The sequence below is a fragment of the Sparus aurata genome, chromosome 3 (genome assembly GCF_900880675.1).
Source record: "Sparus aurata chromosome 3, fSpaAur1.1, whole genome shotgun sequence".
NCBI classification, from domain to species: Eukaryota; Metazoa; Chordata; class Actinopteri; order Spariformes; family Sparidae; genus Sparus; species Sparus aurata.
In genome coordinates this window covers 27,066,180-27,090,197 of record NC_044189.1, presented here as the reverse complement: position 1 = coordinate 27,090,197, position 24,018 = coordinate 27,066,180, and the positions used below count along the sequence as shown (strand labels likewise).

General features: G+C 40.6%; 1 protein-coding gene across 2 annotated transcripts in view; it reads left to right on the top strand.

Annotated features, from left to right (window-relative positions):
* fam135b (family with sequence similarity 135 member B) overlaps positions 1-24,018 on the top strand; it is a 51,158-nt gene that overhangs the window by 14,878 nt on the left and 12,262 nt on the right. The window contains exons 4-12 of one of the 2 annotated variants that reach the window (XM_030412396.1): positions 8,001-8,140; positions 13,557-13,627; positions 14,673-14,846; positions 16,712-16,838; positions 20,485-20,644; positions 21,439-21,488; positions 22,030-22,185; positions 23,601-23,674; positions 23,757-23,911. In XM_030412396.1, the coding sequence (XP_030268256.1) occupies positions 8,001-8,140; positions 13,557-13,627; positions 14,673-14,846; positions 16,712-16,838; positions 20,485-20,644; positions 21,439-21,488; positions 22,030-22,185; positions 23,601-23,674; positions 23,757-23,911 (1,107 nt within the window). The remainder of the gene's footprint in view (positions 1-8,000; positions 8,141-13,556; positions 13,628-14,672; positions 14,847-16,711; positions 16,839-20,484; positions 20,645-21,438; positions 21,489-22,029; positions 22,186-23,600; positions 23,675-23,756; positions 23,912-24,018) is intronic. The other variant, XM_030412398.1, reaches the window with a different exon arrangement.

Here is a 24,018-nt window from a genome sequence, read left to right as displayed (position 1 = left end):
GATTCTGTTGCCATTGTCCTGCCATTGTCCCAGCTACAGAGTGCGGCATTGGAGAATGATAGTGGTGTCTGGGAATTTAATGGCTCTACCTTGTCTCGGTGATTTAGGACATTTGGCTGTCTTTGGGTTAAAGACTGACTCACACTGCGGAAAAGTCTTTCTCTTCAATGTCTTCCAAAACTCAAACATAAAACGACGATTTCATTTGTTTAGAAGTTAACTAGTTTCAATTTCAGATTTCTTAAACCTAATTTCATTTTCTTGATAAGTACTGGTCTTCCCTTTATCTGTTGTGTCCCAAGATATTTGAACTTAAACAGGCTCCAGGAGAAGCATTTCTTCTTTTCGTCAAACGAAAAAAGGATTTAAGACATAATTTAACAGAATAGGTTTAAAGCAATGCAGCATAGAGAAAAAAGGAACAGCTAATCTTAAAATACACAACTTAAAAAAAAACTTCATGAATATGTGACTAACATTTAAGTTGTAAAAATATTCGCTTGTAAAACTAAAATCTTTTCATCAAAAGTCAATTTTTTTTGTTTAATCAAGATAATGCAGATAACCAATAGTTAAACATGTAATCAACTTGGTAAACAGGAATGAAAAGAGCACACGGTCATCCCATATGTGCTTTGCATCCTCTAATTGCTAAATACAATTACTTGCAGATGGTTCCTATCATAAAGGATTCCTCACATGTCTCGTCCTCTTTTGTATTCAGAGGTTGTGACACAGTGTTACTGAGTCAACCCAAGCGTTAAAATCTGAATCTCTGGCAATGCAGGAAGCAGTTCCACTGGCAATACTGATTCACAGTAATAATGGCTATTTTTAGCTTTTCATGACTGGAGAGCTGTATGTGTGTGTGTGTGTGTGTGTGTGCGTGTGGATCTAGCTGTCTTTGTGAGGACTCCTGACAGGGCAACCCACTGCTCTTATGAGGACATTTTGGATTATGAGGACATTTAGGTCCTGTCATATTCAGAACATGAATGTGGCTGCAGTGGTAAAGGTAAAAGCCACCAGGGAGATAATGTGTCAGTTTAAATCTAAAGCAGAACTTATGTATGTGTGTGTACATGTCTGTGTGTGGTGACAAGGACACGGCTAATTGTGAAGGCAATGTGTGTCAGTCTAACATGTGACAGTGATGCAAGTCATGTTCAGTGATTTCTCCAGGAACACCATGGTAGGAATACTAGTAGAGAAGAGTATTTTTCCTATACCTCGTTGGTTCATTGGTGGAGAGAAATCCTAAATAGGCAAAAATATAACAGATTTTAAAGGAAATGATAAAAATAGCAGTTCAGTAGTCCTGCTCTCAATAGTCTATTTTTAGGGTGCTAAACCCAGGAGGTGCAGTTTTACATGATGTCAGGTGTGGAAAAGAAGATCGAGCGCAGTCCAGCTGGTGGAGGCTGCAGTAAAACAGAGTTTTTCTGACTGCAATATAGAGACACAGCTTAATAATATCCTGTACAGTTAATATAATGTAGTCAATACATATATTTTAATGTAATTATAGCACATTCTTCCTTATACAACCTGTGTCAAGAAAAATGGCCTTGAGTGATTCACCAGGAAAAGAAAACATCCAGTATAATATTTATTCTCTTCAGCTAAATACCACATCAAGTATATGAATGAGGTCACTCATAGTGAGAAACTTCACTTCAGCTCTATTGCCCAACTAGCCAAGGGTCATTGTTTTGATTTTTTGGCTTGAAACAACTTGTGTCACTTCACTGTCACTGGTGTGTGCCATTATTTTTGTTTCCAAAAGCAACGGGCATCATGAGAGTAACAACACTGCCGCTTTGGGGTTTCCCATCTCTTTAGGCTTGCATGACGGGTCGGCTGTCATCGGATTGCGTCAGAATGGAAATGAGACTCAAACATCAACTATCTTACAAATAAAAATGTTAAGCAAAACCAACAGGCCAATCATTTTACTGTTACTTGTTGGCATGTTGAACATGATCCGAATGATGAGCACGTATTTGACACTTCCAGTCTTTTATTCTTCTCTTTCTCCAACTCTTTAATTTATCATTTCCACATTTTGTAATTTTTGTAAGTATGAAAATTATCAAAAGGTTGATGCCTGAATGTCTGGGTCAGAGGGACGGGGTGGGGTTACTCTGCTGTGCGCTCTGCTGCAATTGGTTGTTATCGCACAGTGAACCAACTAATAACAGCAGCATTAAAGAGTTTCTGACAGAGATTTCAGCATGGTTCACTATTTCAACTGTATCTTACTGCACTTGCACTAATCAAATATTTCCTGGCTATGTCCATGTTTTTGTGGCAGCTGGATTGTACGACAAAAAGCCAGCGGTGGTCATAATACAGCGAAAGTGCCATCTGTAATTTCCCTTGCAAAGGCATCGTCCTCTTCGCCTCGCTGAGGCTAGGCTAGGCGGACGGACAGGCCGGGTGTACACATGGCAGACAACCCATCCACATGCACTGAGCCTGGATGCAGGAAATGTTATTTGGCCTCAGCAAGGCAGGTTCTGCTTGTGGAGAGGCAGCCCGAACTTGAGACACTCAGCCTGTCTGCTCACGTCAGCCCAGAGACACCCAGTGGTAAAAAGTGGCTCCTGAGAGAAAGACCAACAGGGAGCAAGCCCAAATAAGCAATTTAGAAGAAAACAAGCCCAAAAGACTGCCATCCAGGACTGCCAATATTTATAAGACTTAACAGAATAACCAATAAGCAGAAATAGCAGTTTCTTTCAGAATTAAGGAGTAGATTAAAAAGAAACTGCACAGAGTAGACAGACAGCAATTAACGAGTGAACATAGTGAAGCATTCAGCTGCTAAAGAGCCATATATGTTCTCCTCATGAGTAGGTGGCTTACATAACAGGGCTAATAGAAGAGAAAATTATTGGTCTTGTATTCATCTTTTGGACAGGAACATTACTCCCAGTGAATGATAATTTTGCACCATATGAATAGTTTATTAAAAAGTTCACCATATTACCCTTAAAGGTGATAACATTCCAATGGTGTCATTTGTCTCTGCTGCCCCTAAGCTGCCAGAAAATCACTAAATGCAGGTTTAGGTTTGAGGACGTGCTTAGCATTGTGAAGCATACATCCTTGAAGCAGGGGGAAACCGCTAGTATGGCTTTGTACTTGGTGGATAAAAACATCTTCCAGCCAATAATTAAGATGAAGTTTATCGTTTGTTTTAAGACATACATAAAAAGAAAAGTAACCCTTATTTTACCAGGCAGTAGCATAGTTGTCAAGCAACGCACACTGCTGCAGTGTACATTACAGTGAAGATCATATCCATATTGTAATTGGAAGGCTGCAGTGCTCCCCTACCCTTGCAGCTCCGTCCACAAGGTCATGTATTAAGCCTGTGCACCTCGCAGGCTGAATCCTGAGCATAACTGCACCACTCACAGGGACCAAATGCATTCATCATACAAAGACACAGGAAATAATCCCTTACTGTGTTCCCCGTTTAAGGGTATGCTTGACATTTCAATTGTCTGTGCCCTTCAGACAAATGAATTCTGTGTGAAGGATCGTGCCACGCACTCAGCTCAAGTATTTAATGACTGTGATTCACGCACAAAAACGTGGTGATTCTCGTGTCAGGATTTCAACAGGGAGAATTGGATTGCTGTTTAAGGTGTCTCCTACTGCTCCAACTCGCTCATATTAGTGTCATTAAGAGCAATTCTGTGTTGAGTTTTTGTGTGTTTTAGTGACAGGGAGTGACTAAGATGAGCACACACTCACACACTCTCACAGACACATACACTCACACACAGTAGATGTAGAGCACTAGAGGCTGTAAGCAGATTATTTCCTGCATAGACTCACCGCAGCAAAAGCTTGAGGGCATTTCAGCGGGGTTTTTAATGTGCAGGATGTGATAACTCCCCAACACCTGTGAGAACTGCAGTCCGCCAAAAATGACGAACAGGGTCGGCTTGATGTATTTCTGCTATGACATGAGTGAGAAATAATTCACTGAGACATGAATAAGAGCACTAAGTTGTATCCAAAACACATTTACATCCAACGAAGAGCGTGGAAATAATATGAGACGTTGCAAAATATCTTGATAGTGTTGGCATACTTTACTTTGAAGTCTGAATACAAATTGTTTGGTATTAATATCTGATCAAATTTGTCTTCTCATGCATAATGCTGACTTTAGAAGTCATCACTTTTAAATAAGCAAATCTAAATGTTGAATTATTGGAATTGGAATAAGCCATTTTTTAACTCATCTCATAAGTCTGAATTTCTGTTTAAAAAAGTTTTTTATATTGTTGTCATTAAAAGATTTAATTCATGTCTAGAAGTGCAAAGTCAAGGGCAACTGGTCTTACTTGCTCTACATTATTGAATGTACACATAAGCAAGGTACTTAATCAGCAATATAAAATAATGGGCTCAAGTTCATATTGGCGCAGGCTCCTCCTGGGCTCCAGTGGAAAGAGAGGCTTGGTAGAGAGTGTGGCAATGCCAGTCTGTTGGTGCACTGCAGTCTGAAGAATGAGTGTGCCCTGCACAGTTCCAATCTTGCTTGCATTAAACAACTTGACAGCTGAGAACACGCATTTGGTAACTACAAATCTATATATATTTCCTTAAAATCACACCAATGCTTGTTTTCATGTATTTCTGTATTTTCTGACAGGGATACGTGATCAAACAAACAAAAACATATTTCTTCCAAATATGATATAAATGCTAACACTAAAGCCATGTATATATACAAGTTGATGAGTGATTGTTACCAGATAGTTAGTAGTCTGAAGGCCTTTCCTTTACTCTGCTTAAACTCTTTACAGCCATCTATACACAGCAGGTATCTGTTCCATTCAAAACATCCTCAACAACAGAATAGGTTGATTGATTGTTGATCTGCTCCCCAAAACATCATGACCGCTGTAGTGTACCATCAGATATACCAGACATTCGTTTTAGCTTGCAATCCGGCTAAGTTTAGGCACACTACTTGGTAAGGTTTAGGAAGACATTGTGGTTTAGCTTAAAATAACCACATCTTGTACAGAACCTCAGTCATGTCATGTACATGACATAGGTAACTAAAAATAACTCACTCTTGTCCCGAGTAACTTCCTCAGGATTGTCCTCTCACGCATTTCCTTATTTTTAACTAGTTTGGTCACCTGGCACTCCATGTTTTTGATTTACATTTTGAAACTCTGTATTGGTGTTGCCAGAAACAAAAGTTTTTGTAACTCAAGTTAAGAAAATGCCAATGTATTTGAAGACTGCTTCCAGTATCACCCTTTATGTGGCAGCATAGCTATTTAACTGGTTGGGTATTATAATTATTATTTTACATTTAGGTTGTTTTTTGTCTTTTCCTGGCATGAATGGGTTTCCATAGACATTAAGCCACTCAAACATATTTACATATTTTTCCTATGTTACAAATAAGACCGATCCATAAGCAAAATAAACAAACTCTTTGTAACTACAGCTGTACTTGGTCAGGTATGATTACTTACAGTATGTTGACTAATGTTAGCAAACTTGGGATAAAGATTGCTGTTTGACTGACCTGATCTTCTGTACTTGCGCTTGCATACCATTCATTATGTAGTCTGTAGCTATATCTTGTGGCCATAGAACCTAAAAAACCATACTGCAGTTTGAAGTGGAAATTCTAATTCCAATCCGTCTCAACTGAAATCTAACAGTATTTGATTTACAGAAGTAGAACTCTGAATTGTATCACGTTGTACAGTTGCTGCTATCCATTTTCTGCCATCCCCACGTATACAGACTGCATCGCTATCACTGTCGAAGCAGAGATCTTAACAAAGCAGCTCTCTTATCAAGGTCTTATCACCTCTACTCCCTTGGTTCAAATTGTAACACTTAATCAATCCTGTTAAACAAACTGCCATTCAATGACAGTACAGTATGTATGTGAAAGCAGAAGGTGAAGGACACCTGCAGCAACTCATTGATTTAGTGATTTCAGCCACAGGAAAAGAACCCCAGAGTACAGGAGAGACGGCATGGAAGCGCCTAGGGGAGATCGAGTCCTTCGTGGGTCAAACACACAGACAACCATTTATGCTAATTCCCGCGCCCAGTTTAGAGCCTCTAATCCACCCAGCTTGTATGTCTTTAGACGGTGGGAGTAGACCTAAGCAAATCACAAGGAGACACATTTAAAACAAAAAACATCAAAGTCGCATTCGTCTGACTGCGAGGTGACAGTGCTGACACAGAGATACAACTTCTTCACATACAGTACACCCCCGGAGGGGTTACGCCGTCTCCGGCACACATCCACCAAGTCTCTGACAACAGTCACGCTCAAACACATCTGTCATCCTGGCTGGGGCTGCTTGATGCTGCAAGTAGTGACAGCGTTATCAGGAGGAGGCCTGCGGAGAGAGGGAGAGTAAGAATGAGGCAGAAAAGAGCACAACCTCAGCAGGGGCCTTCAAAGACCTCTCACGGCTCGCAGCTGGACGGCGGCTCTGACTTGGCGACTGCTGCCCTGCCAGGGAGAGCATGCCAGCAGCAGAGAGTCAACAGCCATCATGTCACAGACAAACGCGCTGGAACTTTTGGTCCCATTTATCATCATGGGTAGACAGAGCATGATGCATAAATGTGTGCGCTCGTTTCTTGTGAATCAAATCTAATTAGTCACTTCCTTCCTGTACGTGAAGATGTGTTTACATTTAGATGTACTCCTGGCTCGGCGCACCAAAAAAATACATTTTGTCCTGTTTCTGTAGCACAACATCACAGAGCGCTTGATACAGAGAATGAGAGAGTCAGATCTGTAAGTGTAGGCGTTGTGATCAGTCTGCAGTATTATGAACATTTTGCTCTATTCAATCTCATTGATTTAACTTAAATTTATAATGGGTCTGAATGTAGGAAAAAAAAATAATGTGATACTACAGGGCATTAAAACCTCATTAGATGTAATGTTGTACATCTGCAAAAAGTTACTCTATAGTACAATAATATTTCAACATTTTATGGAGCGACACTCGAGGTAAGGTGTGGTCGCACCAGGTAAAGTTGTTAGGGGCGATACTTGCAGATATGGTTGTGATCTGCAGCAGTCTACCTGGCGAGCTGCTGGACAACCATACCTCAGTGGTTGGCTGGTTTAGCACTCATCAACAGCTCCCACAGGTTCTCTTTGTTTCCTCTATACTGATCCTCTCACTCACCACTGGACACAATTTAGCTCAATCAGAAAGGTCTCTTGAAGGAGAATGTTATGGCCAGTACAAAAGACGTGTACTATCAACTCCTGTCTGCAAACTACAGTATGTCTTCGTTGTGGAGCAGTTTATACTGGTTTATACTGCACATTTTAATTAGTGACTTACAAGTGCTGGTAGGCAGATTTTGCAATTTTTGGACATAGACCCAGTTTCCCTCTGCAAACAGTGATTTTCCAAAGCTAAGCTAATCAGCAGTTGGCTGTAGTATTTTTTCTGCAGGAACTTTAAACATGAGTTAGAAGAGACATGCAAAATGATTATTGCATTAATAAAATACGTATAGATAATTGTGTTGTCATACTATTATTAGATTGTTTTTTAAAAAATGTGATAGAAATACAGTTTCTCAAATCTGGACACATGTTCACAGGTCTGAGCACATGTTTGCAGGTGTACACACTTAGATTCCTCACCAGTCTCTGTAAACATTTGCAAATGTCAGGTCACTCATTATGCATTTTCATATCCATGTACATTTTCACGAATCTGAGCACACACTACCAATATCAGGCAACGCATTTGCCAGATCAGAAGCCTAATTTTATCACTGGCTATGAAAAAACAGTGTATTCTTGAGACAGTTAAACATTTATGGTTAGTTCAGTTCTGCATCATAAAATCTCTGCATGTTGTGACCAAGCAGACTGTTAAATCACTGATGAATCAGTGATTCTGCTGCAACAAGCTGATGGTTATTGTGCATGTTGTTGTTGTTGTGTCCCTCATCAGGAGAATGCAGCTTCAGCTCTGCAGGAGTGTACGACGGCACCGCGTTCAGCCGGATATTTCAGATCCTCTACAGAAATGAGGAGATTACGGTGAATGACTGCATGATCTTCAAAGTCCACCTGCTATTGGACGGCGAAAGGGTGAGTCATGCTGGTGACATTTTCTGTACACACAAACATCCTGTCAAAGCACATAGACAGATAATTATTTTTACCAGTGGCTTGGCTATAAAACTCTTGACAGAAAATTGCAGTGAAAGCAATCATATAATGGTTACATGCATTAAATGACCATTAATTAATGCATTTAATCACCCACCGTTCCCTCCTACACAAGTTTGTGGTCTCCTCGCCTGCCATCAGACACAAATAATACATCTCTTTCATAATGGAGCTTTAATCCAGTAAATTAAAGCAGAAACGTAACTATGTAATGAAGTCGTACCATCATGCTGGATAATGGAATAGTAATACAGCTGTGTCATCTGCTAACAAAGGCTTGAAATGTCAGTGAGCTGATGGTTATTGTCGAATAGACCTGTACCGTTGCTGAATCTATTGCCCATACATTCAGCAGATTCAATTTGTTGGAGCTGGTAACTTTGTTTCCTGGCGCTAGCTTACAGGAAATGAGTGGCCTGAAGGAGCAATTTGAATGTGCTGACTCGCAAAGTATTGAGAATAGCTACTGTTATTTATCTCTTCTTTAACCAACATATTCACACTCGACACTCATCATAGACGGCAGTGTGGTCGGCCATGGCCTTAACTGTCAAACTATGAGGCTGTGGTGACGTTAGCAGTTATACATATCAACAATATCTGGTTAGAATTTCAAAATAAAGCTTGCTGACAAACATTTCACACATGATGACACGACTTGTGGACAGTTATTAACGTTGAGATGCTGTCGGTTAAAATAATGATGAATAATAATAGCTTACATTATGCAATTTACTTAACATAACATAACTTAAAGACAAATCACTCTAGACTCCTCAACACTCATGGGATGCAAATCCTGGTCTCCCGGGAAAAAGTCCTGTGTATGTGTCTCATTCTCAACAACCCCCTGACTTGGACCCGCTCTTTATGCTATTGCACTTGAGGGGCTCTTCAAGAAATGATGCGATAGTGTTTGACTACAGAAAATAAGTAAAGACAGAAGGACAAAGCAGACACGGTGATACAAACCAGAAATCCAATTAAACAAAAAAACACTTCTGATGCTAATGTGTATCATGTGATTATGGATTCTTGAACAGACTTTTTCTAATTAGCCTCTATTTTGAACAATACAGCTGTCTACGAGGGCTTTGTAATTGCACTTGGGGTCACATTTACAGACATATATATCATTTTTTAATTCTCATCTATTTTCTCCTGTTTTAAGCATCTTACTGCAGTTATTGTGTATTGGGCTGTAAGTGCTGTGATATTTGATAAGTGTGGTGCTGGAATTTGTTTGTGTCCCTTTTTCTTCCGCCCTGTTAATCATCTTGTACCCTCTCAGATTTATCTTTCAAGCTTCTGCAGAGGGTTCAGAGTCTGACCTGCAGACTGAGAACTATCGATTGTTGTGCCTCACAAACACGGCACAGCCCCTCCCCCGGCAGAGTGCAGAAACTGTAGCAAATATATTCATGGGAAAATTGATGAGTTGGTGAGCTCTTCACGAAAGGGATAGGGATAAGTTCACCCAAAATGTAGTCATCAAGTTTCTTAGTCTGCAAAAAACTTCAGGGTCTTTTTTAATTGAAGTAGATGGAGACTTGTTTTAACATGAAAAACAACTGAAAAAAATAGCTCCATACAGCTCGCCAGGTGGAATCCAAGTCTCCAGAAGCCCAGAGATCCAAAATTGATTTGAAATGACGTTATGTTTGCCCTTTCTAAAGCCTGGAATCTTTGCTGTAGCTGCTAAGCTAAAAGCGTTAGCATGCACCCTTCTGGAGAGGATGCATAAGCTCGAACACACATCGAGAGTGTATATTATGTCTTTTTAAATCAAATGGAATCTACCAGAACCTATGGAGACCTGGTTCATGTGGGATGAACTGTATGGGGTCATTCCTTTTGTTTTTTCAGAAGTGTTTTCCCCCAGCTACTTCTGTTGTTTAGGAGACTGTGCAACACTGTTCTGCTTTGAAGCTCGAAAAATGTTTTGTGGACTATGAAACTTTGCTCGACCTTCCATCAGCATGGGGGTGAGTAGATAACTGCATTTTTATTTTTAGGTGAAGTTATCCTTTAAAGTGCCTCCCAAAGGAAAGAAACCTTAGCAATTGACACTGTAGTTGTAAATCCTTTTCAGGATTTTACAACTAACAGTGCCTGACGACCAAAAAGCAAACAGGGTGGTGAAGTTAATCCCCATTTTGAAAAATAACTCTATGTGAACCATTATAAAAAAACGTCTGAGGATTATTGAGTTCTACAGCCTGCCTCTTGGAGTTAATGTGCTTTAATTCAGAGACAAATGTAAATTGCCGGTGTTGTTTTCTGCCTGTTTTTTTTTGTTGGGAGCCACTGGAGCTCAAAATTGATCAGTGGTGAAAGTGATGAGACAGGCCCCGGGGTTGGGGGAAAGGGGGGCTGAAGATGTCCCCGCTTGAAGCTAATTGTCCATGAGATAGTGTGGCTCACACACATGATTTTAACCTGTGAGCTGCTCTCTGACGTATGTCTGCGGTACCGATGCCTAGAACACTGTGGAAGGATCCATGCTTCAGTCCAAAATGTGAATATTAAATCTCACATGACTCTGCACAAGTCCTAAATTTAGAAGTTTTCATTAAATTTAGACACTCGTATGGAGGTGTGGAGACAGAGGAGCCTTAAGGCATGTCGGATTTTAGCTGTAAGCCCTCCCGCAGGCTCGCCACTCATTAACCTTCAGGAGGTTATCTGCTGCTCACAGCCACAGATAGCACGGGCAAAAATAGCCCCTCGTCTTCCCCCGTGTACACCCATATGTATGCGTAATCAATCACAACTTCAATACCCAGACAGAACTGCATAGATTTGTAGACTAACCGTGCAGTATGTGTGTGTGTGTGTGTGTGTGTGTGTGTTTTGGGTAAGGAGAAAGAGGGGATGAGCTCCGTCTACTCTTTATTATAATTAGCAACCCCTTCAAAGCCTCCACTCGCTGCACCGCCTTTGTAGTTTGCGCTCACCTTTTATTTTTTCCACCTTGCCTTTGGTTTTTCTACATTTGAATAGGAGCTCTTTATAAGCCTCGACGGTCGGTGGCACTTTGAACGCCAGGTAATTCAATTCCGTTCAGCCTACATATTAAAAGACATGCAGGCATACAGTTTGCCTGCCTCACAGAGAAAATAAACACTTCCTTAACAAGAACTCTGAAGTGACTAAATCAACATTGCAGAGAACAAGGGTTACGTCAGGTTCCATGGCAAATAACAGTATTATTAGACCCCACTGTATACCGTCAACATGTTCTCATTCCTTACCCCCATCAGTAATAATAATGAATAGGCAAAATCCGGTTACACTTTCGCTTTCATCTTCTCATTTGAGAAACATTTCACATATAAGCCTATGAGCTCTGGGCTGTTAAAGGAGAGGTTCACTCAGAAATGACAATTCAGTCATTATATACTCACCCCTATGCCGATGGAAAGTAAGGTGAAGTTTCCACAAAACATTTCTGAAACACCACAATTAAACAACATTGCAGAATTCTCCTAAACTACTGAGGTAGATGGGACATAAAGAGATAACTGAAAGCAACAAAATTAAAATGGCTCCCTACAGCTTGTTTGGAGTAACTGAAGTCTTAAGAAGCCCAGAGATCCCAAATTGATTTTAAAAAAAGATGTTATTTACTTCCTTAATGTAGCTTACGATTTCAGCTTCAAAGAATGTTGTAAATAACATGGTCCCCATCTACTTTAATTATGCAAGAGAAATACTGCAAAGCTGTTTTGCTTTGAAACTGTAGAAATGTTTTGGGGACGACAAAACTTCACCCGGACTTTCTATCGGCGTGACGGTGAGTATAAAGACAGATTTCTTATTTTTAGGGGTCTTTTACCGTTAAACTTTTGAGGTTAGATTTAGGCAGCTAAACTGTATGGTTAGGTTAGAGAAAACATCACGGTTTGGGTAAAAATAAGTATGTATAAGTAAGTACAGTTAAATAACTTATGTTACACAACTTAATATCAGTTGAATATAATAATAATATAATAATAATACATTTAATGTAAATAGTGTCTTTCAGGGTACCCAAGGACTCTTAACAAAGTGGAAAAAACAAAACAAAGAATAAATGGATAAACAAAAAATACATATAAGATAAAGTTGATTGATTTGATGGGGCTGGATCTAGAGCCGACAGGCCTTATATAAGTTATCTTTGACCTTTGGGTATGAACAGAACTTAAAGCAGACTCCTCCTGGCAACATAGACTTTCTTGATCTTTATACTACTACACTAGAGGGACACCTCCAGAAGTGATGATAGAGGGGTACCTATAGTTTCATAGTTTGAAGCATTGGGCCACAACATTTAACATTCTGATACAACTTCGAAGCCAGAGCCCGGTTCATTTCTATGAAAGCTGCTCAGTGACACATTAAACCAAAAAAGCTAAACTTTCAGGGGATAAAATTACCTGGATTCTCCACATTGTGGGGTCCATAGAGCCGACGAGTCATTTAGCAGGCATGGCACTCCAAAAAATGTATTCACCTTCTTAAGCTTATCAGAAGAAGTCTTTTTTTTCCCATCACATGAAATTGTTATTCATATCAAAATCAATTCACATCAAATCATTTTTATTCATATAGCCCAAAATCACAATCGCATTGCCTCAATGGGCTTTACAATCTGTTGAGTGAACAACATCCTCTGTCCTTAGACCCTCGATTCAAGTGAGAAAATTTGCTATATTGAGGAAAATACCTTTTAACATGGGAAAAAAAAGATGGCAGAATCCTCCACCACCAGTGTGTGGATCCAGGAGACGACTGAGGAGGCTGAGGTATCGCCAAGTGGAGCCTGAACCATAAGACCTCTTCTCCACCCTGGTGACAGAGGAGATTAATGATTGATTACACAATGATCATTTGAATTATTACACAGTTTGGCCACTACCAGGGTTGGCCTCAAAGCCTGCCATCTTACAGGCTTGATTGGGCCGGAGACCATTTGACATGCTAGATGTGAGAATGAGTTGATTCTGTAATTTTCTCTCATATACCTCAAAGGTCACTGTTGCTGTTCTTTGGCATTGATAAAGTATTCATGTTGAGATGCATGTCACACTGAAGGACAAACATGGGAAACATAACGCAGATGCTACTACACTGGATGGTTTGATTAGTAAAAATTGATGTGAATCATATGCTCTGGCCCTCAAAGTCACCAGCTCTCAATGCAATTGAACACCTATCGGAGATTTCCGTTCAACAAGTTGGATGTGCTGTTGTCGGAATGACAACAAAACTGAAAAAGCTGCTTTACAGTCTATGTAAAAAGTGAGGGGAGAGAATGATGTTCATTAACAATTCTACCCATGTTTTGCAGGTGGAGGAGGCCTTGAGTGAGGTGGACTTTCAGTTGAAGCTGGATCTTCATTTCACCGACAATGAGCAGCAGTAGGTTTTTTAACAGCTTTGTGTGTGTGTGTGTGTGAGTGTGTGTGTGTGTGTGTGTGTGTGTGTGTTTGAGAGAGCGAGAGAATGCTTGACTTTCCCCTTGTGCAGCTTTTATGCAAGAGTGAGAATGCAAACTAGGCATGAATAAGGGCTATTATGTCCTTTGGCTCATAGCCACCTCTTTAAGCACCTGATCACAACGTTTGTGCGAGCAATACATGAATGCTGTGATTTGTCTGTTTGCTCGGGTCTAATAGAAGAAGAAATGGGTACTTTGCATTAGCATGCATGCTAAAAGCTGCCATTTTTGTCGGGGCACTACTCTTGTTATCGTCCAGCAGCTGCACATTAGTCGAGAGGAGTTAGTGTTGTGTTTTTGTGTTGAAACTGTTATTTCATGTTTTTTGTCATACCTGTGTGATTATAGTGCTTGTCAGTGCTTAACAGGGCTGAATTATGGAGTTCCTTCTCATAGCATGGGCTCCGGTCGTCTTTTTAGTCTGCATGACTGTAGAATATCTCTAGGTCTCCATTTCCAACTCTTTCTTTTATAGCTGTGGGAACAATGTACTTAATAATGATGTTAGATTACTTATGAGCAGCAGTTGGCATTTCTTCTCCATCCTCCTCCATAAAGAGAGCTGCCGATTTAAACCAAGGTAGAGACTCTCCAGGGTTAGATGTAATAAATACATTCCAACATTAATTTTTATTATGTGCCATCAAATCACTTCATTTGCACTTACGGAACCTGTACCCTTTGTAGTCACCACTGTAGGACTCAAATACAGTCCCAGTTTAACTGATATTTTTTCTGTGTCTGTATTATTTTCTAATTCTGTTCAATTTGTGTTGGCTGTGTTGCTTGTTTATTTAATGTTTGTTGCTTGAGATTACTCTTTCCATTGTCAGAAGTCTACTGTTCAGTTGGAGCTAGCGTTAAAGATGGGGAAAATACCACAAACTAGAGCTCCTCAGACCGCAGCAAGTAAATTTGGCACTTGTGTTTTAGTGTGACATCTGTCGCCCCTCTTCCATCCCTCAGGCTGGCAGAGATAGTGACGGTCCCGCTGATCAGCAGTCGGACCCTCAGCCTCCACTTCCACCCGCGGAGAGGCCTCCACCACCACGTCCCTGTCATGTTCGACTACTTCCACCTGTCCGTCATTTCTGTCTCCATACATGCTTCACTGGTTGCCTTACATCAGCCGCTAATCAGGTAGAGGGGTTTTTCGTTTTTTATTTTTGTCTTTTTTTACCTTTGAGAGACATTGAATTTACACAACTATGAATATAATCTGAAGGACCCAATCTGTTTTTTGCTACAATAATAGTCCATGAGCGGGATAAAAACGTGGTCACTGGCCTATTTTCTTTGTTTCCAGCTGAATTGTGTTCTAAACCTGATCCATGCTATAAAGACTAGGGCTAAAGCTACAAGGTAGCAATATGTCAGCAACCTCACCAGTTGATGATCCATGTAGAAAGCTTAGTTCTATAAGCATGAAACGGAAAGTGCCATATCTGGCTGTTATTTCTTTATAATATAACCAGGTTTGCCCCCCTACCTTAGATATGTGTTTGTATTTCCAAGCCGTATAAGGTAACATATAAATGTTACCTTATACGGCTTCAGGACTAACTCATATGTATCACAAATGTAACCCTATGTAGAGTTGGCTGGGGTTGGACAAGCAGGTTGCTAACATTAGCATAGCATCTATGGCTAGCTCTAACAGTAGGGGAATACTAGCCTACGCAGTGGACGTACAGTCTTGAACTCAATTTTTGTTTTAATGTACAGTACCCCTACTAATGGGTCTAACTTTTGTTAGTCAATAATGTGCTCCACGGTCTTGGAAGTAATGCTCAGTTACTGTATTTTTTTGTTGAAGAAGCTTGGAAGCGAACGCCAGCTGGGTTGCTTTGCCCGAAATCCAGTAGATAGAGAACAAGCACCTCATGCGTTACCTGACAACTCAGATAACATCCATGACAAGCTTTTCCACAGTAAGGAACTACATACTACACAGGTTCTATGGTCTGCTTAAAGTTACCTGTAACGACTCAAACCTAATTAGTCAAATGTAAATTTCCGCAAATCCAGTAAAGAGAGAAGTAAAAGAAGACGAACCGCTAATGTGAGCTAATATTTCTGATAGCATCCATGACCACGTATAGTTTTGAACACGTTCTTAAAACAATGTGACCGGTAATTTTACTAATGGATGTAACCTAGCCGGTAAATATTGTGCTCTGTGGTCTTGGAAGTAGCGCTCAGTTACAGCTGAATGTGGCAGCTCAAGCTAGCTCAGTTGCTTAACTGTAAATTTCCTCCAAATGTCCAGAGAGAATAGGCAACTAATGCTAAAAACTTAGAGAGCATCGATGAACAGCTTTCTAACGCTAGAGGAAATACAACACTGTGGACTCATAGAATTTAATGTAATTTTTTTAAATGCTCAGTTAAGGTTGTATATTTAGCCATTTAATCAATTCCTTACACAACTGCTGTGTTCTGTAAGGACTGGGTTGGGTTGGCCCTTACTATAGAGCTATAAACACTAATTTGGCATTTTGACAAGCCCAAAGCTTGATAGGCCTGCTGTGCCTAGCTGTTTGCTAAGCTATGATTGGAAAAGTGTTGTTCGGGGACTGGATTTAGTGCATAAGGAATGAGGCTTTTTTTTTTTTTTTTTTTTAGATTACTGAATTAAAGGGCTGTTTACACTGGAGAGAATTAGAGTTTTTGAGCGTAAACTATAATTGCAATCTCATCCAGAATACAAGGAGCAGCGGTGCTCAAGAGAATGTACTACAGGGACGGCTTCTTTGTTTTCCGCAGTCACAATTACAAGTGTGTCTGGTAGCTGCTTGAATGCATAGTTTTCCCAAACACTTATCTGATGAATTCAGCTGTCAATATCATAGGCTAAGCGTTTAGCCATGCATTACATAGATTACCGCAGCACTTGATTGATTGGAACAGTAGCAGCTCCCGTCCCTCGGCTTGTCCTGTCGTCTCCTCACGCACATACGCACTAATGGTTGTCCCTCCATTTGTCCTCCCTGCTTTCTCTGCAGCTTTGCACGTACTGGGAAGGGCTCCTGGCTGGGGAAGGGCTCGCCAGAGAGCACGAGCGACCCATCTGCCATGTCTGTAGAGAACCTTGTGTTCGGAGCTGGCTACTGCAAGCCTGTCATCTCTGAGGTATGTTAACCTTTAGCAGTTCGGCCACGTTCAAATAGAAAAGCAATGAACAGCGAAAAGCCCATTTTCGTCTCACAAAGCTGAAAACAGCTGAAAATGAGCTGGGCGTTGTCCCCGTACAGCTGGTCGTTCCCTTTTTGTAAGCAAGCAGCTAAAATGCCAAGTGATGATGTAAATGTGATCTCGGTTTAGGGACAGAGGCCGGTGGATTTAGTTGTGTTTTTCTTTGGCATGCCATCCAGAAGCAGCAGGATTCAGCCCAAGAGCTGGGCACAGTCATTCTGATCTGGATTACTGATGCTGGACTTGTCTGTCCCTCAGAATCAGCCATTTGTTGGGGCTCCATGGAGTCTTAAGGCTTAAAGACCAGAGGCCAGCACAGAGATTATTACTGGGCTGCACTGTGGCTTTTCATAATATCTGATTAACCCACCTGCCCAGGCATGTAGGCTCCAGGCTTCGCATCTGGAAGTGACAGAAGCTCTCTCTGGAAATGATGGTGTAGTGCTGTACCCCCCCCCCCCCCCCCCAAAGTCTCTGTGCTCATTTACAGTACAGTCAAGCTCCATGATGACAGAAACGATGATCCCAATTATTGTTATCATAATTATTAACCATGATTATATATGTTTTACTTCACAGGAATTTAATTATTTTATTACCCTTTAATCACTGAAACATTTCTTTCAGTGCTGAGTTGCTCAAGTAGCAGCATCTGGAAAATCTCTATAATACGTACTATACGTATTTTTTGTAATTTTTAAAATTTATTTTAAAAAACGTTGCTCAGACAAATTTGGCACATAGTCTGATTGTCTTTGCATTGACTGTTTTGAAACCAAAGTTTCTTCTTGTAATTCACATTTTTAATATCAGGTTTTGTCTTTCATGTTTGGCCAAAACATTATTTTCTACTATGAGCTATATCCCAGTTCAGTACTACATACAGCACTGTAACAACATTAAACTATATTTGAAATAGATCTTGAGTTAAAAGTACAGTTTTATTTTGGGGAAACACGGTATATATTAATATTAGAGGAAATAATGGTAATGAGTCCTCAAACCGGAAATCAGTTAGCATTTTGCACTTCTGTTAATCTTGTCTGAAAGTCAGCGTTTTTTTTTTTTAATGGGTTTTTGTTGAATGCCCGAAATCAGGTCTGTGGTTTCCACAGGTTTAACATATTTTTCACATTTTATACGAACAGATGATACATGATACAATGGAAGCATGGTCGATGTAGATTTATCTATGTATACCATTTTCCCACGATGCAATGCACAAATGAAATAAAGGAACTGCTTTACTACACTTTGATTGACAACCAAACAATTTCTGTCTCGTGTGAAATTATGTTGCACGTTTAACTACGTTTTTTTTTTTTAGGGTTAGCTGATAAAAGGGCACACGTGATGATTAGCATGTAGTAGCTACTGTGCAGAATAACTAGCATGGATTTAGGACACGAAATCAAGCAGATTTAATGTGTCTACCGATGTCATTGATGACAAATGTGAGTAATTTTGTTCTGAAAACCTGCTCTGAGTGTATAAGAACTATGGCCTCGGGAGTCAGCTCAGGCCCATGTGAAAAAACTTATTTTCTTTAGTTTTCTGAACTGTGAATTTTGATGTAGCCATCAAAATGATCTCTCATCTCTGGCTTTCTCTTGTGTTTGCCAATTATTCCGACTCGTGTTTAGCTGTAAAACCCCTGGTTCCATTTTCCCCTCTCTCTTTATAACATCCATCTCTGCGGACGTCACAGTCTACACTGTAAATCTTAATGAGCGTCCTGGTCGCCCCCCCACCCTCCTCCTCCTGGATTTTACTCCCACCCCTGGCTGGGCACTTTAATAAGCTCTGCGTTTAGCCAAGCGGGGGGGTTTCGTTTGATCACGGTAATGAGTTCTGCTCACAAGCGCCACGTACCACATAGCTGCAGGTGAAATCTGCACAGGATGCCGCCTCCTCCTTCACTTTTATTTATTTAGAGCCTTTCACCTGCGGCTATGCTGTGTTTTCATCACTTTCCCCCCTTAACACCACAGCGTTCGTGTTAAGTGAGATGTTGCTATTTCGGAACAAAACAATTCACTTCATACATTTCCACTGATATCAGCTGTTATATCTCAAAAGGAAGTAAAAAGGTTCCTTCCGTGTCATAACAGGATATTTTGAGAGGAAAGTGAGGCTGTTAGAGGTGAGACACCTGAGAATGTTTGGTCTTTTGGGGGGAAATAAAAACATGGCGCGAAACATAAAACAAAAAAATCCTGTCAAATATATTGTCCTTTGAGAAGCCCTTGACCACAAGCACAAGACGTCTTCAACAGCAGCAGTGATTGGATGCTTATACCAACAGACACTGTGACGGTGAACTGTAAAAGTCACATCAACAGCAGCAAACAAAAGCAAGAAACTCTCATGTCAGGTGACTTCGAACCCCGGCACTTCCCAGGCATTGTCAGCTCAGAGAGAATCTGTGGTTTTAGGATAATGACTAGTTTATACTGAAAAATAGCTATTTTTCTCTGCCCTTCACTCGCAGACTGATCCAGGCAGGCCTCTATAAAGGTAAAAAGAATTATGAAAGTAAACATACAGATGTTCCTTCCTGGTTTGGGTATACTGCACCGTTGCAATTACAGAGCGCACGCAGGTATGATGATAGGGCCGGAGACGCGGCTTGCTTGGGGCAAATTACAGTACATCCCCAGATACACAGCCATCACATGCCTTTGGAGGCTAAGAGCCCCACCGGCGCTGCCAAAACATCCCAGCCATGGGAAGTACTTGCTCAGTAGCAGTCCATCTCAGGTCGGGGACCGGTGGGCGAGGGCGGACGGTCACATTCTGGCTCCGTATCATGATGGCTGACGTGCACAATGATAGTTGTTTGGGTAGAGGGCCATTAGCTCTTCAGGAAGATAAATGTGAGACATGATTATGGCATCAAGGCTCTGGTAATTTGTTGCTGTTTGAAGGAACTTAAATTGCACTGCTGCTATACAGTTAATATTTCTACTGCATCGTTAGAGAGCCATCTACTGGAAACATGGTCCATATTACAATTCATTAAGCTAGCACAGAGGTTGTACTTGAGCTAGAGTATTGATTGGATTGTCTTTTTCCTGAAATGTTACTTTTTCATCAAGTGACTTTGACTACTTTGACCTCTGTTGGCATTGTTGAATGTTCCAATGTATGATTTAGCTCAAAATAAATGACCGTCAGTGTTACATACAAACCCCATGTTTCTTGTTTTTTCTACTCATCATGCCCCAGACAAACGCAGACACCTTGGATTCTGGGTCAACTTCTCACACTTGTGAACTTTAACAGGCTTAACAGGGATGCGCTACATCCTCCCTATGCAGCATTCACATATTGATCTGTTTTTACAGCTCACAGCAGGCTGTGTTTAGAGGCCATTTGTGTCTAAACTCGCATTTGATCTTCCAAGGAATTATCTTGCCTCGTTTTAACAAGAGGTCAGAGACAAGCCTGCACAACTGTTGCAGTGGCACCTATAAAGTTCAAGTATGTGTGCGTGTCCGTCATTAAGGAAGGCCAGTTTTCTGAGAGGTGACTACTGACCTACATAGCAGCTGACATTTCCTCTGTGTCTCCTTCTCTGCAGGGAAGCTTTTACGTGCCCAGTGAAAATTGCCTGCAGAGAGCTCACACGTGGCACCGAAGGCTCTGTCGCCTCCTGCTGGTGGCTTACAGAGGCCTGCACACCTACTACACTGCACTGATGAAGGAAATCCCACAGCTCCAGCAGACTCCACTGGACTTAGGTGAGCATATGCAAACCCTGTATTAAAACTAAATGAGAGTGTAGATACAATATGAGTAATGTATGTATTGCACACTCAAGTAAAAGTACCAATATAGGTATGTTGGGTGATTTGTCACTTATGTACATACATCTCCAGAACAGAAATCTGAACATTGGCTGAAGCCAGGGTTTAAAATTGTTGTTTCATTTTGTTTACATGGTTTTGACAGAGAGAATTGTGGATGTCATATATATCACTCCTATATGCTGTCAACAGCTGTTTTCAGCCATGTTTAGATCACGCCAAGAGTGGTATATGAATAAACCCCTGAGTAAAAACCTGAAAACAAGAATTCTGCTAATATATAACATTTCCACATTTTGTTGTTTATTTTGTTGAGATGTGTACTTCCAAGGCTCAAACCAAGAGGAATCCATAATTTGGTTCAAGGTAACTGTGTTTTATTTTGACGCCTGTCAATGGAGTCATATACCTATTAACTTAAGGGCATACACAACAAACACCAAACAGCCAAACCAAAGACAAGAAAATATGACAAGAGGTATCCCACCCTCGACTCCACCAGTACAATGGTTGGAAATGAAGAGAGACCGATGTGTGTTCTGTGTCTCTAAATATTAGCTCTTAATATTAAGACAGTATTAAGACGAACAAGTTAAGATGTCACTTGGAGACTACATCCAGAACACAAAGAGAAGCCTGTTCCTTTTTCTTCATTTTGCTGTGCCTTAACACAACACACTGTAATGAAATCCTTAGTCTTTGTAAAAAAATAACTTCTCTTTCCACAGAGGTGCTGCCTGTAGAAGAAACTCTAAATCAGCTCACAATAGAGTTACAGGTATGTTTATTCATCCATATATCAAACAGTCTTGTGATGGGCACTGACTTTAACGCCACAACCACATTGCTATGTTTTCCTGTTATGATTTTGTTTGGTTGCTATCATTCCAAATTTAGAAAAAGAGACTACCTGCTGTATCATGTATGAGTTGGTGCATGGCTCCAAACACAATGCACCATTAATAACAAATGTAATGGCTTAAATCTAAATGTCCGTAGCTGGAAAATGATATTTTTTTATTGAAAAGCGAAACAACTCTATAGGAATTTGAATTCATTTATGCTTAAGAAGAAACCCATTAGTTCAAGGGGATTGATATGATTATGATTTTTTTTTTAGTGACTAAAAATCTTTCAAGCGAGCTGGTATGATGGCCCAGTTTTTACTACTGGCCTAACTTAACTGACTTACTGTTGGTGGGTATAACTATGTTAGCAGGAAAAAAGAATTATGCAAAATATATTTTAGCAGGAAGGCTAATGATTTCAGTTTGTCATGAAGACATTTCTTTTATCTGATCGCTCTCCGTCTCCATCAGCTGCAGGAGGGCCATGAGAAGGTAGCGGAGCAGATCAGCAGGGACGTGAGCCAGCTTTGCTCCCAGCTGGCTGTTCTGTGGAGCCGTTTCCTGGAGGCCGCTGTGCTCAACCCCCACATCCTCTCCTACCTGGCCCAGGAGCACCACACGCTCAGGGTGAGAGAGAGAGCGAGACACACTCCATCAAAGGCATAGTTACACAATGCTCAGACGTCAACACACTGTCTGTACTTGAGTCCAGGTCGTCTCCGTATTAGAGAGCAATGAAGACGGTGTGCACAGATATTTTTGAATGTAGTCATTTTCATCCCACACAAAAATACAAAAATATTACAGAACAATCAAAATGGTTTCATAACCAGTGACATTTTAGCTCGGTAAGCAGCTCCTCAAGGCATCTTGTGGCCAATTTTCTTAGAGATTTGACACGCTATTGCATAAAATTCTATCGCACCACACAGAAATAATCTCTCTGGGCATCCAAGTGAAAATAATGTTCAACCCAGTTGTGGTGAGGAAGTACACTCCATGCTGAAACAGGGAAGACATATTATATAAATTGTGAGCTGAAGGTCAAAATGATGACTTAAAAGATAGACTCAGCCAAAAGTGTAATGAAAGTTATTATCCACTCATCCCAATGCTGATGACATTAGGTCAAGTTTCATATCTAACAAAACATGTCTGGAGCTTCAAAGCAAAACAACGGTACAGCACTCGCCTCAACAACTGAAGTAGATGAGAAATTAAACGTAAAACGTAAAAAAAAAAAAAAAACGGCCCCCAACAGCTTGTCTTGTCTGAGCTCAGGGGTCCAAATATTGTCTTTTCAAAAGCAATTTGAGATCTCAGGGCTTCCTGAAACTTGGATATTTGGCTGTTTTCTAAGATTTGAAAACAAGTTCCCAGCTGCTTGGGAATGCTGCAACACTGTCGGCTATGAAGCTCCAGACTACAAAGATCAAAACTTTCCTTTTTGAGTAAACTCATCCTTTAAACTGAACTGAACGAACTGATCAGTGAGTGCCCCAAAGGGAATAAGTAAGATGATAAGATGCCATTCTAGACCTCAGTAGCTAAACCCCAGCTGAGCAGGATAATATCATTTCCAGTGCAATTTCTATCTAATCACTGGGATGTTTAATATGAATATGTGCTTCACAGTAGAGTCGCTCTCAAGGCTCTCATATGAGACACTGTTTCGTCTCAGTTGTCTGAAAATAATGAACATGTTTGCTTTGGTATTTGATTACCCTGAGGGGATACTGTCATGCCTCCACCCACCAGTGGAGTTAGGATTTCAATTAACACTTATTCGGTGATTATTGTCGGGTGAAAATACACCAGAAATAGTGTTCTTCGAGATTTGCCTGTCAAGGTGGCTGACTTTCGACGATGATGCATTTCTAATTGGAGCTGGAGAAGGAGAGAGCTTTTGGATCAAGCTTTTGTCGCAGACTCTCTGGGTTTTACTCAGTGCAACTGACTGATTTGTTGTAATGTTGTAAATAAAGATGAGACTGAGTTTCCACCAAGGTGAACATTGCTGTGTCTGTTTCTGGAAATGCCAGGTCAGGAGGTTCTCAGAGGCATACTTCTTCACCGAACACCCCAAAGAGATATCTCTGACTTTTCAAGAGGAACTGTAAGTGACAGCCGAATTAAGGAGAATTAATTTGATCAAGGTGGAGAACAGTAATAGTTATGATATTACTTTGCTATTCCAGAATCAACAGACATGGCCAGATAGCTGCAGAAGTGCGGAGCTCAGACTACCTGACCAAGATGCCTCCTTTACCTGTTGAGTGCCTGGACATTGACGGAGACTGGAACAGCCTGCCTATCATCTTTGAGGACAGATATGTGGAGTCTCCTCAAACAGGTAACACAAAAGATGGCATAAAAAAGGGCCTTTTTTTTTTTTTTTTTTTTTTTTTTTTCTTTTTTTACACCTAATCAATGAAAGTTTTACTCTAGAACTGCACTGTC